General features: G+C 44.0%; 2 protein-coding genes across 2 annotated transcripts in view; one reads left to right on the top strand and one right to left on the bottom strand.

Moving 5' to 3' along the window:
• The window catches only part of LOC125546248 (F-box/FBD/LRR-repeat protein At1g13570), a 137,323-nt gene that overhangs the window by 6,752 nt on the left and 110,935 nt on the right, over positions 1-19,636 (bottom strand). The window lies entirely within an intron of this gene.
• Positions 16,131-17,407, top strand: LOC147982281 (uncharacterized). The gene is made up of 3 exons (XM_087545770.1): positions 16,131-16,235; positions 16,358-16,798; positions 17,144-17,407. Exons 1-3 carry the CDS (start codon positions 16,131-16,133, stop codon positions 17,405-17,407), a joined length of 810 nt encoding a protein of 269 aa, XP_087401896.1.

Raw genomic sequence — 19,636 nt, 5'->3', positions numbered from 1 at the left:
TGTTATTTTTTTTGTTTTGTTTCAGAAACAGGAGAAACCAAAGGGCCCACGTCTCCCCTCCAGAGTTTTCGAGGGCCAAAGGGCAGGACATTTGAGTTTTCGAGGAAACTCCCCACGTCTCCCCTCCACTGGCAACTCCCCACATCTCCCCTCCACTGGCAACTCCCCACATCTCCCCTCCACTGGCAACTCCCCATGACCACGACGCAGGTAACTCCCCTCCTATTCCATTGCCGCTCCATCTTCCTCCCTCTGTCTCCCTCTGCCTCCACCATCAAGCAACTCCCCTCTGCCTCCACCATCACTGGCCAGGAGGGCAATGGCGGAGGAATTGTGGAGCAACTCCCCTCCGTCTGCCAAGAGAATGGCAGAGGCATCGTGGAGCAACTCCCCTCCGTCTGCCAAGCATCACCGTGGTGAGGCGTCTGGCAAGGATCCACTGGTGGTTGACGACGATGTTCCGGTCCCCGGGCAGAAGCAGGACTACACCGTGCCGCTCATGGTTGATATTCACCTGAAGGAGAAGCTGGATGTCGTATGCACCAGCAATCCAGACGAAGCCGACAAGAGGATCCGCGACATGAGGAGGAGGCTCGGCGGCATGGTTTCTCGGTCGATCGGCGTTGATGGCGAGTATACCAGAAAAGGCGAACCTCCGCAAATGGCTGCAGTTCTGCAGTTATGCGTGGAGGATCTCGTCCTGGTATACCACATCACCGCGGCAACCAAATGGTAAAAACATCCAGTTCTGAAGTTTCTGAAGTTCTGAAGTTTCTGTCTAATTAGTAGTTTCTGAAGTAGATGCAATAGTTCTGAAGTTCTGAAGTAGATGCAATACTAGTTCTGAAGTTCTGAAATTTCTGTCTAATTAGTAGTTTCTGAAGTTTCTAAAGTTTCTGAAGTAGATGCAATAGTTCAGAAGTTCTGAAGTAGATGCAATACTAGTTCTGAAGTTCTGAAGTTTCTGTCTAATTAGTAGTTTCTGAAGTTTCTGAAGTTTCTGAAGTAGATGCAATAGTTCTGAAGTTCTGAAGTAGATGCAATACTAGTTCTGAAGTTCTGAAGTAGATGCAATACTAGTTCTGAAGTTTATGTCTAATTAGTAGTTTATGAAGTTTTTGAAGTAGATGAATTTGATGCACCAGATTAATTTGATGCAGGCCCAAGGAACTCCGCCCGCTCCTGCAGGAGAAGAAGCTGTACACCTTTGTTGGCTTCTCCATTGGAGGTGACAAGGAGAAGCTGAAGTTGTCTGGTTTGGAGATCAACCCCGACAAGTACGTCGACATGCAGCGCAAATGGAGAGTTCCAAACAATGGAAAGAAGTGGCAGTCTTTGGTTGAGTTTGCAGCCAGCCTCATCCACCCATCCTACAAGGAAATGAATGAGAAGATCAACAAGAAATTGCTACCACAAACGATGGGGGGACAGCCCACTGCCAAACAACCTCATCGAGTACGCAGCGAAAGATGCGTACGTCACCTACGAGGCATGGAAGAAAATCGAAACCATCAAAGAAGGTTTGAAGCAATGTCAAGAGGCGGAGGATCATTGGGATGACCCCTACTACTGGGGATATTGAGTTGTTTGTTGTATTATGTGTCTCAGTTTGTAGTTATGTGGTTGAACAAGTTCGCTTTTGTTATGTTGAACAACTTTGCTTTTGTAATGATGAACAAGTTTGCTTTTGTTATGTTGAACAACTTTGCTTTTGTAATGATGAACAAGTTTGCTTTTGTTATGTAGTTATGTGATTGTTATGATGCTGGTGCAGAACACTTATGGTTGTGATGTGATGCTACTGCTATATAGTAGTGGCGTACCACATGACAGGTGCGCCATTAGTGTCCATTCCATCTATAACCTTTTTCCTAGTAGTGCAAAATGCAGCATGATGGACTGGCTGCAATGGAAATAATGGTGAAAAATGCAAAAAATGAAATATGACAAAAAAAGCCCGCCTACTTGCCGCTTAAAGTTCACAATTCAACGACCTGCATATGACTAGTAACCCAATCATTTATTGGGCCAGGATGCAGAGGCCCGTCAGATTGTGATTACAGGTAGCAAGTAGGCCCCATAGGGCAGGGACGGAGACGGTTAGGCAATGTGCTGCCCGCTTTAGAAAGGAACTTGAGAGGGAAAGCTCAGCTCGCTATATAAACCGGTGCTAGCTCCACTCGCTCGACGAGGTGGGACTAAAATCCCTGCACCCCTGGGATGTGCCCGGCGCGACGCTCGCTTGGGCCTAATTCGGATGGGCTGTCCCACGCCAGCCTCACCCGCTGGATCGCTGGATGGACCGTTGGGCCATCTCGTTGTCTGCGCCTGAGGCATGCATGCATGGGAATGGCGGCGACGTGGGTTTGCATGCGCGGGTGGCGGACGTGAACTTTATCTATCCGAACTATGTTATGATTTCTACCCGAAAACAAGCTCCCGTGCGACGCGCTCCCGTGCGACGCACGCCTCTCGCGTGATACGCGATTCCGATGCGACTGCGTGCCAAGATTTATAGATGGAAACTTTTTTAGATGCAATTCCATCTCACAAACAACTCAGAAACAACTGTATGATTGATCATAAAACACATGCATTGTTGTTCAAAGAACTGTCTCATGAATACATTGTACCATAATTGCGAACATAGTGTGAAACAGAAAAAAAAATGTTTGTTTGCAACAAAATAATCCTGGATTGAAACTTAAACTGGTTGAAAAACAATTGAGCCTACTCCATATTGTCTTCTGCACTGCCAAAATCCAGTGACCTCTTGCGTTGCGTCATTGGAGATTGCGTCGGTCTTGGCGACGGCCCATGTGCTTCAATCTTTTTCTCTTTAACATCAATGTAACCATACAACTTAAGTTGTTCTTGGTCTTTCTCTGCCAACTCTCTAGCAAGACCCTCCATTTCTTGGATTCTCACTTCCTGTAGAAAACCATAGGAATTGTATTAGGAAGAACTCAAAAAAGACGTAGCCATAAACTAGATGCATGTAACATGTAAAATTTGAACCTCTGAATCAATGTCATCCTCGGGAAAACAACCTGTAGTTCTATTGTACACAATGTACAGGTGACATGTCTTGCTGCCATTCAGATCAGAAAGCATTTTTTGTACATCATCTGGTCCTGCAATCAAGAACATTCCTTCTGGCAGCTTCCACGCAGACCCGGGTAAGAAGTAGTACAGTTCTGCTCCCAGTTTGCAACCAAAAGTATCTCTCATTTCACTCATAATGAGATCGTAGGTCACTTTGGCGGGTTCAAAAATTCAGACTTCGGCCGGGTGTTCATCAAAGTATGCTCTCGGGACATGTGACATCTCATCATCCCTACTAACAAAAAAATCCATGACCAGCACCTAGTATCTCACATTAGAGTTAATACATTCAATGAGTAAAGGGGCAAACATAATTTTTTATGTGCATAGAAACATTGCGGCGTCGTTACCTGCTTTTGTGGAATGTATCCTTCATGTGGAGTGACTGGGGATTGTGCCATCTCAAACCTTCTCACCTTGTTATGTGGAATGTATCCTTCATGTGGTGTGACTGGGGACTCTACCATCACAGGTTTCTTATCCTGTGTATGAAACGTCGACAGTGGGTTTACACACAAGTTTTGAAAGGTCATACCATATCTTGGGTATGCATCATTGCGAGGTACTTACAAGGGGAGAATTGACGATATGTTGTTGGGGTGGACTTATGTGGCATTGAACGGGTGACTCTATCGCAATGTCTCGAGTGAATGGCGACTGTGCCGTCTCACGATGCTTAGCCTACATACAATCTCCGACATAAGGTTGCCACAAATTGAAGATGTTTGTATCATAGAATACGTAGGTCCTTAATATATAGAATCGGTGCAAGATACTTACAGGGGGAGAATAATTGAAGACATGTTGTCGGGGTGGCCGTGAGATCGCATGGTCTTCTAACATATGTCCTTCCAAGCGGACCTTCTCCAGCATGGCCTTATAATCCATGTCCGACCGCTCCTGTAGCAGCTTACTGTCCATATCCGCAAGTGCCTGCAACACATACGCATCCATCCTGACTCGCTCTGTCTGTATAATACTGTCCACAAGCTTCCGGTCCTTCTGCAACGTTTGATGCATTTCCTTGTAGCCAAGGACAAACTTTTTTTCCATGTACTCACAGTCCCTCATACTTCTCTTCAATCTCAAGACACATCTTGGCCATCTTACGGGAAAACTCAAGACGCATCTTCGCCATCTCACACTCCTCCTTTATCATCCTGTCCACATATGAACGTTCTTTTTTCAGTTTCTTATCTACCTCATCGCGATCCTTTTGCACCTTCAAGCCGATCTCCCGGCGCGCTTCATGCAAAGACTTGTCGTACTCCGCACGGTTGTTATGCGCCTCTGAGACCATGGTCCCTACAGCAACACATATACCCATAGTATGAAAACTGTATCCACAACCTCATCCAACTAATTCGAAACAATACGACCATGAAAAAATATTCAGAACCAGTTCGTACGATCAACTACTACAAACTATCAATCAAAAAGCTCTTGCATGACATCCTGTACTCCAATTACACCAGAACTACTCAACTATGGCAAAACCTAGATTTTCTAATATCTTCGGAAATGACTTCTTGGTCGAATCAATGGAAAAAATAATCAGCACTGTAATCAAAGATGGGAGGAGCCGTGGAGGGGGCCTTTTTAATCCGGCGTCGGCGTGGTCGCTTGAGAAGCGATGGCGCGATCCCGACGATGGCTATGTGAGGAGAAACAAGGTAGATGGGGGTGGTTAGGATAGGGTAGATATGTGGTATAATGGGAAGGTATGTATCCATGATTGTAGGGTTAATTAGTTATTTTGAAGTAATGCGCTTCGATGCAAGTATTTTTTTAACGAGCGTGATCTTTTCGGGGCTTCCAAAACATGTGCACTGACCGCGGGTCCAACTACATATCACAGAAGCCCGAGCCATCGCCGTGCCCGTGGCAAGCCGCCGCCCACCATTGCCACCCTTTCCCTTGCCCCACCAAATTGTTATTCTTCTCCGGCGACGAAGCCTGCCATCACCGGCGGACGGTGAGAGACGAGAGATGTCCATGTACAGTTCAGCCTCTCCGTCATCATGGCCGCGGTATGGTTCACTGCCGATGACCAGATGCCCCGACTGCCCACGCATCGTGCCACTGAATCATTTGACAACCATATCGGAGAAGAATGGAAACCATGGGCGGGAATTTGTGAAATGCGAGAGCAAACCAGAAGCGGGGAAGGTTAAATCTATGTTATGTTGTGTCTTTTTGCTATCAATTCTGACCCCAGATTTATATTTATTTCCTCGGAATTGGGATTTAGGGTTTCCCTTCCCTATTTCAGAAGCTGAAAACATGCAAGCATTTTGAGTGGCTGGATGAATATGTTGAGAGGCTTCAAACGGATGGCTTAATTGCTTTGCCCATTGATTTGAGGCACGGGGCAACCCTAGAGGCAGATCTGCCATCGGCGATGGATAATAAGGGCTATGCCAATGTTCCTCTCATGGTGGCGGATGCGGAACTCAAGGTGGAATTGAAGAAGATGAACAAGAACTTAAGGCAGTTGATCGATCTGAATAAGCACGCAAATCTGATGGCTGCGGGATTTTATTTTTCAATAATTGTTGTGGGATTTGTTTACTTGTTAATCATCACTCATTAGAAGTTGTTAACAAATTATTTCAGTCAGCTTCTGTATAAGCAATGGCATTTGTGCTTAATGCCTTGTATGACCAGACCAAGGAAAATCTCATTTGAAATCTATTGGAAAGGACAAATAAAATTGAAAACTAATTTCTTGTTTCCAAAATAAAATTTAGCAAAGAGGAAATAGCTCGAACAGAACATAGTAGCCCGAACATAACATAGTACCACGAACATTAATATAGTTGATCTAACACAAATAGTACGATAATGATGATTTGTAAAGTACCACATTACATCAAGGATTTATAAAGAACGCAAATTATTTTACTATGTTGTGATGTAACAACTCCAGAGGCACATGTGGAACATGGGAAACAAACAGATAAACCCCTTGATTTCCCAGGTACAGCAGCATCATCAAGAGTTAGGATGGAAAACAATGGTTATGGCACCATATTCTGCCATGTCTTGGGGCACAACACGATGAGGCAGTTTCTGTTTGAACAACACATTTGTTATGTTAGCAAATTTGTAACTTATTCTTCTCTAAAAAAGGAAGAGCAATAAATTCATTCCAAGAATTTCTAGAAATAATTGTCAACCCATTTTCGTTGGTAATTATGAGATATGTTTAGCGCAATTAGTGTCTAACTGGTTTTTTTGAGGAATAGTGGCTACTTGGTTTGATACATGCCAAACGTTACGTTCAGATTAGTTGCATTATTTCATTCATTTTTTACCCAAAAAATCTATACAAAGTGTTAATTGGACAATGTGAGCAATGTGGCACAAAGGTTGTCGGCCCAGCCAATGGATGGAACGGATCGATGGTACCGGATGGAATCCATTGTAAACCAACCTTAAACCCTAAACCCAAAAAACCAAAAAAAACCTGAACCCTAAACCCTGATAACCCTAACCCCCCACCCACACACACACACGAAACCGTAAAAACATTCAAAATTTTGCCCCACGTGGAAACCATTATGCATGAATTCTCTATGGGGTCATGGGATGCCATGAAGAAAGTTAGGGATCATTAGTACATGTACACGCAAGTACGATCTCTGACACGCGCATTTCCAGTCCCTGTACATGTACATGTAAACCAACCCAACATCGATCCGGTTCAGTGGATGGATGCATGCTCTATGTGGCACGAAGTATGTCGGCCGAGCCAGTCGACGGACCAGATCGATGCTACCGGAGGGATTCCATTGTAGACCAACGCTCGACCTATGTCCGGTGTGTGTGATAGGTCCACTCTAAGACAAACATAGTTCCGTCAACCCTAAAACCCTAAACAGTGATAAACCTAACCCCCCCCCCCACTAAACCATAAAAACATTCAAAATTTTGCCCCACATGGAAACCATTATGCATGCATTCTCTATGGGGTCATGGGATGCCATGAAGAAAGTTTGGGATTATACACGCAAGTATGATCTCTGACACGCGCATTTCTGGCCTAGCATGTCAACACCCCAAAAGCACTAGCTGGGTTCCGCACCTGTATGAAACCAACCCAACATCGATCCGGTCCAGTGGATGGATGCATGCTCTATGTGGCACGAAGTTTGTCGGCCGAGCCAGTCAACGGACTGGATCGATGCTACCGGAGGGAATCCATTGTAGACCAACGCTCCATCAATGTCCGGTGTGTGTGCTACGTCCACCGTAAGAAAAACATAGTTCCGTCAACCCTAAAACCCTGATAACCCTAACCCCCCCCCCCACTAAACCGTAAAAACATTCAAAATTTTGCCCCACATGGAAACCATTATGCATGCATTCTCTATGGGGTCATGGGATGCCATGAAAAAAGTTTGGGATTATACATGCAAGTACGATCTCTGACACGCGCATTTCTGGCCTAGCATGTCAACACCCCAAAAGCACTAGCTGGGTTCCTCACCTGTACGAAACCAATCCAACATTGATCCGGTCCAGTGGATGGATGCATGCTCTATGTGGCATGAAGTTTGTCGACCGAGCCATTCAACGGAACGGATCGATGCTACCGAAGGGAATCCATTGTAGACCAACGCTCCACCAATGTCCGGTTTGTGTGCTACGTCCACCGTAAGAAAACATAGTTCCGTCAACCCTAAAACCCTTAAACCCTAAACCCTGATAACCCTAACCGCCCCTAAATCGTAAAAACATTCAAAATTTTGCCCCACATGGAAACCATTATGCATGCATTCTCTATGTGGTCATGGGATGCCATTAAGAAAGTTTGGGATCATTAGTACATATACATGCAAGTACGATCTCTGACACACGCATTTCCGGGCTTGCATGTCAACACTCAACCCTAAACACTGATAACCCTAACCCACCCTCCCACTAAACCCTAAACCCTGAACCCGATAACCCTAACCACCCCACTAAACCCTAAACACTGAACCCCTAAACCCCTAAACCCTAATAACCCTAAACCCCTAAACCCTAAACCCCTAAACCCCTAAACGAGTTGACAAGATTTTCTTATTTCAATATATCATTTATCCAAATCTCACATAACTCACGCGGCTCACCCCTCCCTAAATCCCGCGATTACAGCTCCGCATTCTAACCACCCGGGCCGTCCGCACCTCCCACGACCGCTTCAAGATCAGATCGGAGACGCCGATCGCCCATGGAATACAGGAGTCGGCGGCCACCATTTGCTGCCCACCGCCAACGTGATCTGAGGGCTCGGACGTAAGTGTTCTTCTCGCCACCTCCACCTCGCGTGAACGCGCCGTTTTTCCTTTGCGCCGTCATCCGCGCTATACCGGCACTTATAGTTTCCCACGCACTAACCGCCGCCATCTACTCGGTGGCACCGTCTCCGAGATAAGGTATTACCTGATCGTAACTCTTTATAATCGTTGTCCGCCGCTCCTTTAGTTGTTGAACCCTCATAGGTTTTGCACCCAAATAGGTTCTGTGCTTAAACCCATAAGTGGATCATATGTTAAATGACCCAGTTAATTTTTTGAAAATTAATTCTCTGCTAATTTTCTTATACATTTTCCAATTTTGTTCAGATTAATTGAGCCGGATTTTATCATTGCATACGAGCCAGCAATGTCAGTTTCAGATATGAACCTTCATAATGGAGAAAAGCCCATCTCCGAAATTACAGATGCGGTAAGTAATTGACTGTTTGTGTACAATCGTTTCGTACACATAATTCATGTGTACTCAGTATAATTTAATGGCATGAAACAGGAACTCGCCGAAAAGCATGGTCATATGAAGTTAGTATGCTCACAGACAAGGTTTGGAAAAACCATGAAACTGTTGTCACAAGACCACAAAAAGTACATCATATCAGAAACCAGTCTTGGCGGTCTAACCCAGATGCATGAAGTGACTCTACGGCGCATAATGTTGATTAGACTAGCCAAGAGCATAGATATGGACACGCAATCCATTACCATCGGTAAAACGCCAATTCCTATAACAAAAGAGGACATGCAAGGTATATTTGGCATTCCGATAGAAGGGGAGCATATAGAGCCACATCTGGAAATGCAAACCGACACAGAATTGTTTACCGCCTATGCAAACAATGGGCAAATTTTGATTTTTGACCTTGAAACGGCGATCCAAGCTTCCAAAGCCCCAGACGGCGATTTCCTGAGATGGTTCATTCTGTACGCAATTGGTACTGTTCTAGCACCAACAGCACAACATTATGTGGACTCGAAATTTCTCATCCTTGTTACAGATCTTGAAAACCTTAGGAAATTTAACTGGGGATGTTTCACACTTAATCACTTCTTCAAGTCCGTCCACAAGTTTAGAAATTGAGATCACGTAAATCTACAAGGAAATCTAATTCTGCTCCAGGTTAGTGCTAGATCACTACTTAATGTCCTTTAATTATTGTTCTGTTGCATATTTGTATGGTGATGAACTAATTTATTGTGTAGTATTGGTACTGGGAGCACGTGCGTAGTGGCCGATTAATGTATGCTTCTAGACCACCTCCATTGATCGCACGATGGGACGAAATGATGGCTACTTTAAGAAGCGATGCTTACGAGAAAGGAGGTCTTCATAATGAGCTGGTACCTATCTACAATTGAACTTTCTATATCCGATTTTTTATTTGGTACTAATGGTTCATTATATTTTATAAAAATAGGTTGTCATGGAAATTTGTGCTCCTCAACGACCGTCCGAGAATTCTAATAATTTTCCAAGAAAAAAAGATGAACATGTGCATCAACATGATTCGTATCGAGCACCATCACAAGGACAACAATTTAGTAGCCAGCAAGTATGTACTCCAAAGACTATTTGTTTTTGCAATATCACAAATAGGTGTCATGGAACCTCATTCATTTAGCTATTGTTATCAACGGGGTTTTATTTTGTTTACACAGATTGAAATGGTAGTTGAAGTCATGAGTGCACGCATTGCTGATCATGAAAAGAAGGTAGGCAGGAAGTTAATGGAAATTGAGCACAGATTTGATGTCAAATACCAGACTCTAGGTGAAGACTTGACGACATGAAGACTAAAACTGGCACTAATCCTAGGTTGTCGAAGGCCGAGGACGAAATTAAAGACTTAAGGAGGGAACTCCATGTATGTCATACTGTGAATTTTGTATTTTTTATGAATATGTTGCTTCATGTTCATTATTATTTGCATTGTTACAGGAATTAAAATACGAATTTACAAGCGACCGACAATGAGTGTCACAGAAAGGAGGCGTGCAGGTGATCAATATGGCCCAACACGTTAATACCTAAAAGTAACAACCTAATGATGAACTACCTTTGTTCATTGTAGGATCAAGTCAATGTGTGCAATTCATCCCTGATAGGAACTCATAGGGCTAGCCAATTCATGACAGGGACTTCGAGTACACCAAGTGCAAGACATGTGACGGAAAACAATGAGGAACCACAATTAACTCCGATGAAGCCTGTCTGTGGTAATGATTACAAGTTCATGGATGAGGACATAGAGACAGCCGTTTACATCCGCGGAACTTACGACCCTGTTGAAATAGATAGAATCGGAGACATTACCCTCACAGCAGAAAATCTGAAGCGAAATTTGGACGACAAATACATTTATGGTGATGTAAGCCCATTATACTCTATTCTACATCATTACTGCAACAACTGTCTTATTATTGTATGATTGAAAATTTGGCAAGTTATTATGGCATATGCTCGCATTAGCCAAATTGAGAATGATACTACCTCAATCATATCCCCTCAAGAAACCCAAAAGCTGTTACAAATGAAGGGGGTGGTTCCTGTTGGACGTGCAGCCTCATGGTTAGCTCGTGTAGCAGGAAAATTTGTAGGGCGCCGAAAGGTACACGTTTTCCACACTTTCATAGTTTATGTACACACTGTACACGAGAAATTTCGGTTCTCAACCCAACCAAAATTTTACTGCAGGTGCATGTCCCACTGAATGTACACCAAAACCATTGGATGCTAATGATGTTTAATTTTGACAAAAAAGAAATTCAGACTCTGAACTCCATGAATTATCATTGCGACAAGACCAAGGAAGATTCTCTTGTAAGTGTTCTCTTGCTGCCTCTTTTGATCCGCATGGTACATGAGCTCCCAAAGTACCGTAACCCTATGTATAACTCGTCGTACCCTAGGTGGACTCGATTCAGTTCTGCATTGACGAAGCTGTCAAGAAAGGGTTGATATCACCAGCTAAGAACATCAATTTTGCTGAATGGACCAAAAAACTCTATGAGAACATACCACAACAGATCGATGGGTACGCATGGCCTCATAAATTATTATTTGCATACACGAATAAGATTACTGATCTTTAACTAAACATCGCAGGACTTCCTGTGCGGTTTGGACACTGCAGTACATGTTGTCATGGAACGGGGATGAAATGACCAATATTTTGAACCAGGTAATTGAATGCCTAATTTAAATTTGTACTTTGTTTAGCTTGAAAGCTATGCTGACGTCAGTGTCGGTTATCCAATATAGGCAAGGATAGATATTTTCAGGTGGAAAATATGTATAGCCTTACTGCATTCAAATTGCAATGCCCTTCGTCTCTAATCATATAAGTTCCCCATAACGGTTAGCGCTACATCAAGAATATATCATTTATTTCATAAGTCTCATGATTAGAACTAACGCAGCACTCTCTCTTATACAGAAGGAGGTGTATGATGCCCAGCAAGCAGTTCTACCTGATGCTTCAGAAGAGGACGTACAATTAGTCAACAATCCTGATGGTTCCAACGAACCTGACACATCCAACTCCTAGAAGGATACTGGTGCTCCCAACTCCCCCAAAAATGGTGCACCCAACTCCCCCAAAAGGAAGAGAGCACGTGGACGCCCGAGAAAGCTAGTCGATCCCGAGGAAGCAGCAAAAACAAAGAGTCTTAAAGAACTGAAACTTAAATTTGACAGCAAGACCATAGCCAACCAAGTGTCTTCGTTACCATCATGGTCACGCGGAGAGCATAAACCAGCACCAGCTTTATTGAGCCCATTCAAACACAAAAAGGTAGCATCAATTGATACATGCTCATGCTCATGCTCTACTTTTAGCATCATTTAATACACGTTTTGTTCTTATCAGAAAGTGGAAATAGGTACTTTTGGCAATCATGAGCACCCTCTACTTATTGTAATATCTAATGCATTGATACATTCTCATGGTCATGCTCTACTTTTAGCATCATTTGATACACGTTTAGTTCTTATCATAAAGTGGAAATATGTACTTTTGGCAATCATGAGCATCCTCTACTTATTGCAATATCTAATGCATTGATACATTCTCATGCTCATGCTCTACTTTTAGCATCATTTGATACACGTTTAGTTCTTATCAGAAAGTGGAAATAGGTACTTTTGGTAATCATGAGCATCCTCTACTTATTGCAATATCTAATGCACCATCAGTACAAAGCTTGATTTGGCAATAGGTGGAATTGGCAATCATTTGCATGCTTTAATTTTGTCAAAAATTAATGCATAGTTCAGTTGTAACTGCTCATAGATATGGCAGGAACATGCTGAGTTATACACTAAACATAGTCATGCCAAGCTATAACTACCATAGTCATATTATTAGAGTTCCTAGCATGCATCACCGTACGGCAGAATAACACAGCAACCATAACATAGACCACCGTACGATACTTGAGTTGCTAAGGCCTTGTACAATGCAAGGTTCTTAGGGGAGTTGCTTATAGAAATAAACCAGGATTTCTTAAGCACATGTGCTTATTTGTACAGGGTAGACACATAACTAGGCGTCTCTCCTGTAGAAATAGGCACCGGTCTTCAGAAAAACCCTGTTTATTTTTCACCACCCTAAGCATCTAGCATTGTACAAGGCTTAAACATGCATCACCAAAATAGTATTAACAACTAGGAACACTAAACCAGAGTAGCAGCAAACTCTTAACATAAACGGCAGATCAACCACCGCTCAGCATAGGTTCAGACACACCATAGGACATCAGTTTTAGACTCGAACAACAAAGAAACATAGATAACATAAGAGGACACGGCGGTCCTGGGGCAGCAGCAGCACTCTAGCAGCACATCACTTCTCTCCCTTCTTCAATGCATGTTGTAGGGCTCATTGACTTTGACAATCTCGAGGAAGCGTGCGTAGGCAGCATGTTTAGCTAGAGTACTGGCTTAATGCTTCTTACCATGTCCATTGCCAGTGCTGAAGGCATGCTGGATCATGCCATCTATGCCGCCACAGATCACCTCGCAACAGAAAGGGCACCCAATCTTGCCAAAGAAACGGTACTTGATCTTCCCAGCAATCAGATGCCTCAGGGTGTACCGGCTCTTGATGTGCCTGCTGTCCATGCTGTAGTTCACGTCGTCGTCATCCTCCTGTGAATTAGTGAATTAGTACACATAGAAGAACTCAGCTAATCTATTATGGTACATTGACTTTAATTACAATGTTTTGAAAGTACACATGTGTAACATGGCAACTATCTATTTGCTAGAAACAAGGCGTATGTGCACATACATAATTGAGCCAAAGAAATTGACATGCATAAATATGGACGGTGGAATAGTTGCATTTATAGATTAGTGCACAAGTAGTACATAATTAACACATGAAAGACTTCATGAAGTGGCTTGGTTTAATGATATTTGATACTTGTTACAGGTGTAATTCTTATTGGAATCAGAAAAATGGCTTCATTATACTCCTCCATGTTTCACACAAGGGGGGTTTGTTCTATCTACTGGAATGAAGAAACCATTATTCTTTCTGACAGCGGCAATACTGCTTCTCCAACATTGTTAGACCCTGATAAGTTTGAGAAGGAAATTGGTAAAGGAGCTATGGGGTGTCTCACTGCTCATATTGATGAGAGATGTGGCTGTGATCATCTAGATAACATACTGTGGAAAATTGGCTAGATGAAATGTTTTGATTTTTTGGTATCCAGTGGATATGTACTGTCAGCCCATAATTATTAAGGGAGCGATCACTTCTATTGCAAAATGGAAATCTGTATAGAATTTGCAAATGGATCATCTATGAACATGTGTGCAAACTAATCATCTATGAACATGTGTGCAAATTAATTCATCTACATAAACTAAAATGAATTAGGAACTGCAGCATTTTGTCACTGTCCATGGGAAGCCAATGGAGAATCCTGTCATATATCCATTGTTTAACCCCCTTTTTTCATTAATGTATCCCTGCCATGAACATTTTCTTGTATTTGGGTTCATTACCCCACTTCTTTCATTTATGTATCCCTTGTGAAACTTATGCTCATCTAGTTAACAAGACAAACCCCAATGCCATGAAAAAAATAGAGTATCTACTGGAATCAGAATGTGAACCAGATTTAAAAATCCACATCCAACATGAAGATCTATGCTAGATCCCTACAATCCTACATACGTAGAACTAGCACGCCCAAGTGAAATTGATGCTCATCTAGTTAACAAGAAAAACCCCAATGTCATGAAAAAAACAGAGCAAAAAACAGAGTACTACCTCAGATAGCTCGTCGATGGCATCCTCGTCGAAGTCGTTGTCCTTCCTGCAATCTACGTCGAACTCCTTTATGGCATTCTCCTCGAAGAGCTCTTCTATTTCGTCATGCACCTTGCGCTTACGCCTTCTCATCTCCTCCTCCTCCAGATTTTCCCCGACCTTGTGCTCACCGACGGGTGCCTCGATGGCTACGATGGTAGCGGGAGCAGGCACAACGGTCGCTGCACCGCCAGCTTCCGCCGCTACGGCGGACTCAGCCGCTCCACCTACGGCTGCAGACTACTCTGCTCCGATGGTTGCCTCCGGCTCATCCGCCGCATCTTCATGCCCGCGCTTCATCGTCGGTCGAAGACAGGAGGTGGGAGGCGTAGGAAGGGAGGAGGGTGGTGAGGAAGGAGGAGAGGGTGGTGAGGTGGTGAGGAAGGAAGAGAGGGTGGGGAGAGGACGAGGGTTTTCTACCCGATTTGGGGAAGAAATGCACTGCTCCTGCCTCTTGGAGTTACCGAGAAGCCGCGGGTGCCGATTTGACTTGACACACCCACCCGGCCGTCCCCATTCCATGTGGGGACGTGGCGGTCATGCACGCGGTCATGCACCTCCTGCGGTTTGCCATCAATTGCTATCGGTCTCACAAGTGGGTCCCCTTGTCATCCACACAACCGAGCCACCACATGTACCACATTTTTCTTTCTCCCCGTCTCGACCACTCCACATCTTTCTTTCTCCCCTTCTCGACCAGCGCCGCCGCCGCCATCTCCTGATGACCCCTCTCTTCGCTGCCGGTGCGCGGCCGCCGCCAACTCCGGCAAGTACGTGAGATCTCCCCTCTTCTTCCCTTCCCCAACCGCGTCTCCCTACGGAGGCGGATCTGAGCCGATTGGTTTGGACTGAAACTTAGTTTTTGGATTGGATCTTGATTTGGTTTCTATGGTTTGAGACCAAATCAATCAATTACTTTGAGCCGCCACTACCACCTACTACTGCTTCAAATCCAAGAGCCGCTGTTGTCGGCCACAGCTCATCGGCTCTCTCGAGCTTTGACGCCATGTCTGATCTAGATTCATGACGTGCCCTCGCATATGGCTTTTTCCACGGTTTGAATCTTTGGATTCAATCCAAAAGTTGAAAATGGTTTGGACTGGGTTGGATGACGAGCATGTATAGTTCGGTTTGGTCTAGATTCTAAATGAAAATATCTGGATTGGTTTGGTTTTGATGTGTGCCGTGGATTGGACTGTTTTTAGTTTGGATGCCAAACTATTCCCAGGTTTAGATGAGATGGGCATTGCCATTGTCATTGGCATTGCTTTATTACGTAGATGATAGAAAATAGATTGATTGGCCATTGCCAGTATACGTTATCTCTATGATTTATTATATGTATGATCTTTGTATTGTACTATGTACAATTCAACTTAGAGTTCAACATGTTCTGTGTAGAATGGAGGAAGCACAATGTGGACGCTGCAACTCACGGTGCCGGACTAGCCTTTCTACTGCCACACTGTTCGGCATCTACTTCCAGCCTTCTTTTGTTTTTGCAGCGGTAACAATTTATATGAACCTTCTGATAGTACATTCTTTTTGTTTTTTTGCTATTTCCACTAATGTATTGTGTCTGTTATTTGTTTTGATCTTACACAGATTGTACCATGCAATGTGGGATAGGCATTCAATGAGCTTGTCGCAGACACCGTGACCTTCGACGCTCTTGGGGGCCCATACACTACGCAGGTCGAGAAGGGGCGAAAGATAACCCAGATAGGAGGAGATGATTGGGATCATTTCATCGCCCGCATGCGTCTTAGTGGGGGTGAATTGATCAGCTTCTCCTTCAGAAGAGATAGGCCCAGGATTTCTGTTATCTATCTAAATTTGATTCTAGATAGTGAGGATGAAGTTCATGAGGAGGAAGATGGTGCTGATTCAGATGATGACGATTCAGATGATGATGAGAACCCACTTGTTGAATACCTATATGCCCAAGGACTCAGACTGGGCGACGAGGAAATCAGCAACCTCTGGGACATGCTTCCGCTACGTGAAGACTACCTAGGGAAGCCATTCGTGACCCGCCTCACAAGGACGAATGTTAAACGGCATATCATGGTATGTTACTTAGTGTGGTAATTACATGATATGCATGCTTAGTTAGTGTAGTAGTTCATATGATATGCATGTTGTAGTACTGTGATGAGAGGCCTAGTTTAGAATTCATTTAGTGAAGAATTTTATGACATGCATGTAGTGTAGTAATATGCGATGATATGCTTAGTGTACGCAGTAATCTAATGATATGCCTGATTACTGTAGTAATTTGATTCTTGGCGTATAGTGTAGTGATGTGATGATATATATGCTCAGTGTTGAATCCAATGATATATGTGTCTTGAAGTGTATGCTTTGTTGATAATTGCACGTGACATGATCATATATCATGTCGACTGTTTTCAGAAATTACCTAAGAGGTTACTTGATAGTTGTGGCATCGACCCGGACGAAGAAGGCATGGCTGCTAGACTACGCCTTACCAGAACGGGCTCCATCACCAGCTGTGCCTATGCAGTGGACATGGACGGTCGCACTGTCTTGAGCAGGGCAGGGTGGAAGAAGTTCCTTCGTGCCAAGAATCTTCGGGTAGGACAGGCCATCCTACTCACTGTTGCGAACACCCGTCGCCATGAATTGAGGATGATGATCACCATCCACCTCATTTAGAACTGGGGTGGGCCATGTATCAATGTGAAAAGAACTTGTTATGTTAGCTCTTGTTTGCGAGTACTTGTCATGTATTACCGTACCTATATCTACTCATATCTAGGTACTATTGCTTGTGATGGATTGCAACTATTATTAACTGGTAACTAATGCTCTACTAGCTATGATTATTCCACTATGTGATGTTTTATAGGCTGTAGTGTGACATGGTAACTGTTATATATGGTAGAGGCTTGTCTCTAAGACCTTGTACAATGCAAGTTGCTTAGGGATGTGCTTCCACTGTGTGATGTTTTGTACGTGCCAGGTTGTAGTATGAAATGCTAACTGTTCTATATGGTAGTGGTGTTGGGGAACGTAGTAATTTCAAAATTTTCCTACGTACACGCAAGATCATGGTGATGCATAGCAATGAGAGGGGAGAGTGTGATCTACGTACCCTCGTAGACCGACAACGGAAGTGTTATGACAACGCGGTTGATGTAGTCGTACGTCTTCACGGCCTGACCGATCAAGCACCGAAACTACGGCACCTCCGAGTTCTAGCACACGTTCAGCTCGATGACGATCCCTGGACTCCGATCCAGCAAAGTGTCGGGGAAGAGTTCCGTCAGCACGACGGCGTGGTCACGATCTCTATGTTCTACTGTCGCGGGGCTTCTCCTAAGCACCACTACAATATTATCGAGGACTATGGTGGAAGGGGGCACCGCACACGGCTAAGAGAACGATCTTGGAGATCAACTTGTGTGTCTAGGGGTGCCCCCTGCCCCCGTATATAAAGGAGCCAAGGGGGGGTGCGGCCGGCCCTAGGAGGAGGCGCACAGGAGGAGTCCTACTCCTACCGGGAGTAGTACTCCCCTCCCTTTTCCCTAGTTGGATTAGGACATGGGGGGGAGGAGGAGAGGGAAGAAAGGAAAGGGGGGGCGCTGCCCCCCCTCCTTATCCAATTCGGACTTGGGGGGGGAGGGGCGCGCGGCAGCCCCTAGGCCTCCTCTCCTCTTCCTCCACTAGGCCCATTAAGGCCCATTAGGTTACCGGGGGGTTCCGGTAACCTCCCGGTACTCTGGTAAAATGCCGATTTCACCCGGAACACTTCCGATGTCCAAACATAGGCTTCCAATATATCAATCTTTATGCCTCGACCATTTCGAGACTCCTTGTCATGTCCGTGATCACATCCGGGACTCCGAACTAACTTTGGTACATCAAAATATATAAACTCATAATGAAACTGTCATCGTAATGTTAAGCGTGCGGACCCTACGGGTTCGAGAACAATGTAGACATGACCGAGACATGTCTCCGGTCAATAACCAATAGCAGAACCTGGATGCTCATATTGGCTCCCACATATTCTACGAAGATCTTTTATCGGTCAGACCGCATAACAACATACTTTGTTCCCTTTGTCATCGGTATGTTACTTGCCCGAGATTCGATCGTCGGTATCTTAATACCTAGTTCAATCTCGTTACCGGCAAGTCTCTTTACTCGTTTCGTAATACATCATCTCACAACTAACTCATTAGTTGCAATGCTTGCAAGGCTTATGTGATGTGCATTACCGAGAGGGCCCAGAGATACCTCTCCGACAATCGGAGTGACAAATCCTAATCTCGAAATATGCCAACCCAACATGTACCTTTGGAGACACCTGTAGAGCTCCTTTATAATCACCCAGTTACGTTGTGACGTTTGGTAGCACACAAAGTGTTCCTCCGGCAAACGGGAGTTGCATAATCTCATAGTCATAGGAACATGTATAAGTCATGAAGAAAGCAATAGCAACATACTAAACGATCGGGTGCTAAGCTAATGGAATGGGTCATGTCAATCACATTATTCTCCTAATAATGTGATCCCGTTAATCAAATGACAACACATGTCTATGGTTAGGAAACATAACCATCTTTGATTAACGAGCTAGTCAAGTAGAGGCATACTAGTGACATTTAGTTTGTCTATGTATTCACACAAGTATTATGTTTCCGGATAATACAATTCTAGCATGAACAATAAACATTTATCATGATATAAGGAAGTAAAATAATAACTTTAGTATTGTCACAAAAGATTTTCATTGGACCGGATGCACTAGGTATGACACCTAGATCGGATATGAACTCCTTCATCCAGACTCCTTCGTTTGCTACTTCCGAAGCAGCTATGTACTCCGCTTCACATGTAGATCCCGCCACAACGCTTTGTTTAGAACTGCACCAACTG

This window comes from Triticum urartu, chromosome 3A, assembly GCF_056163025.1.
Source record: "Triticum urartu cultivar PI428250 chromosome 3A, HENAU_Tu73, whole genome shotgun sequence".
NCBI lineage: Eukaryota > Viridiplantae > Streptophyta > Magnoliopsida > Poales > Poaceae > Triticum > Triticum urartu.
This window is presented reverse-complemented; position numbering and strand designations above follow the sequence as displayed.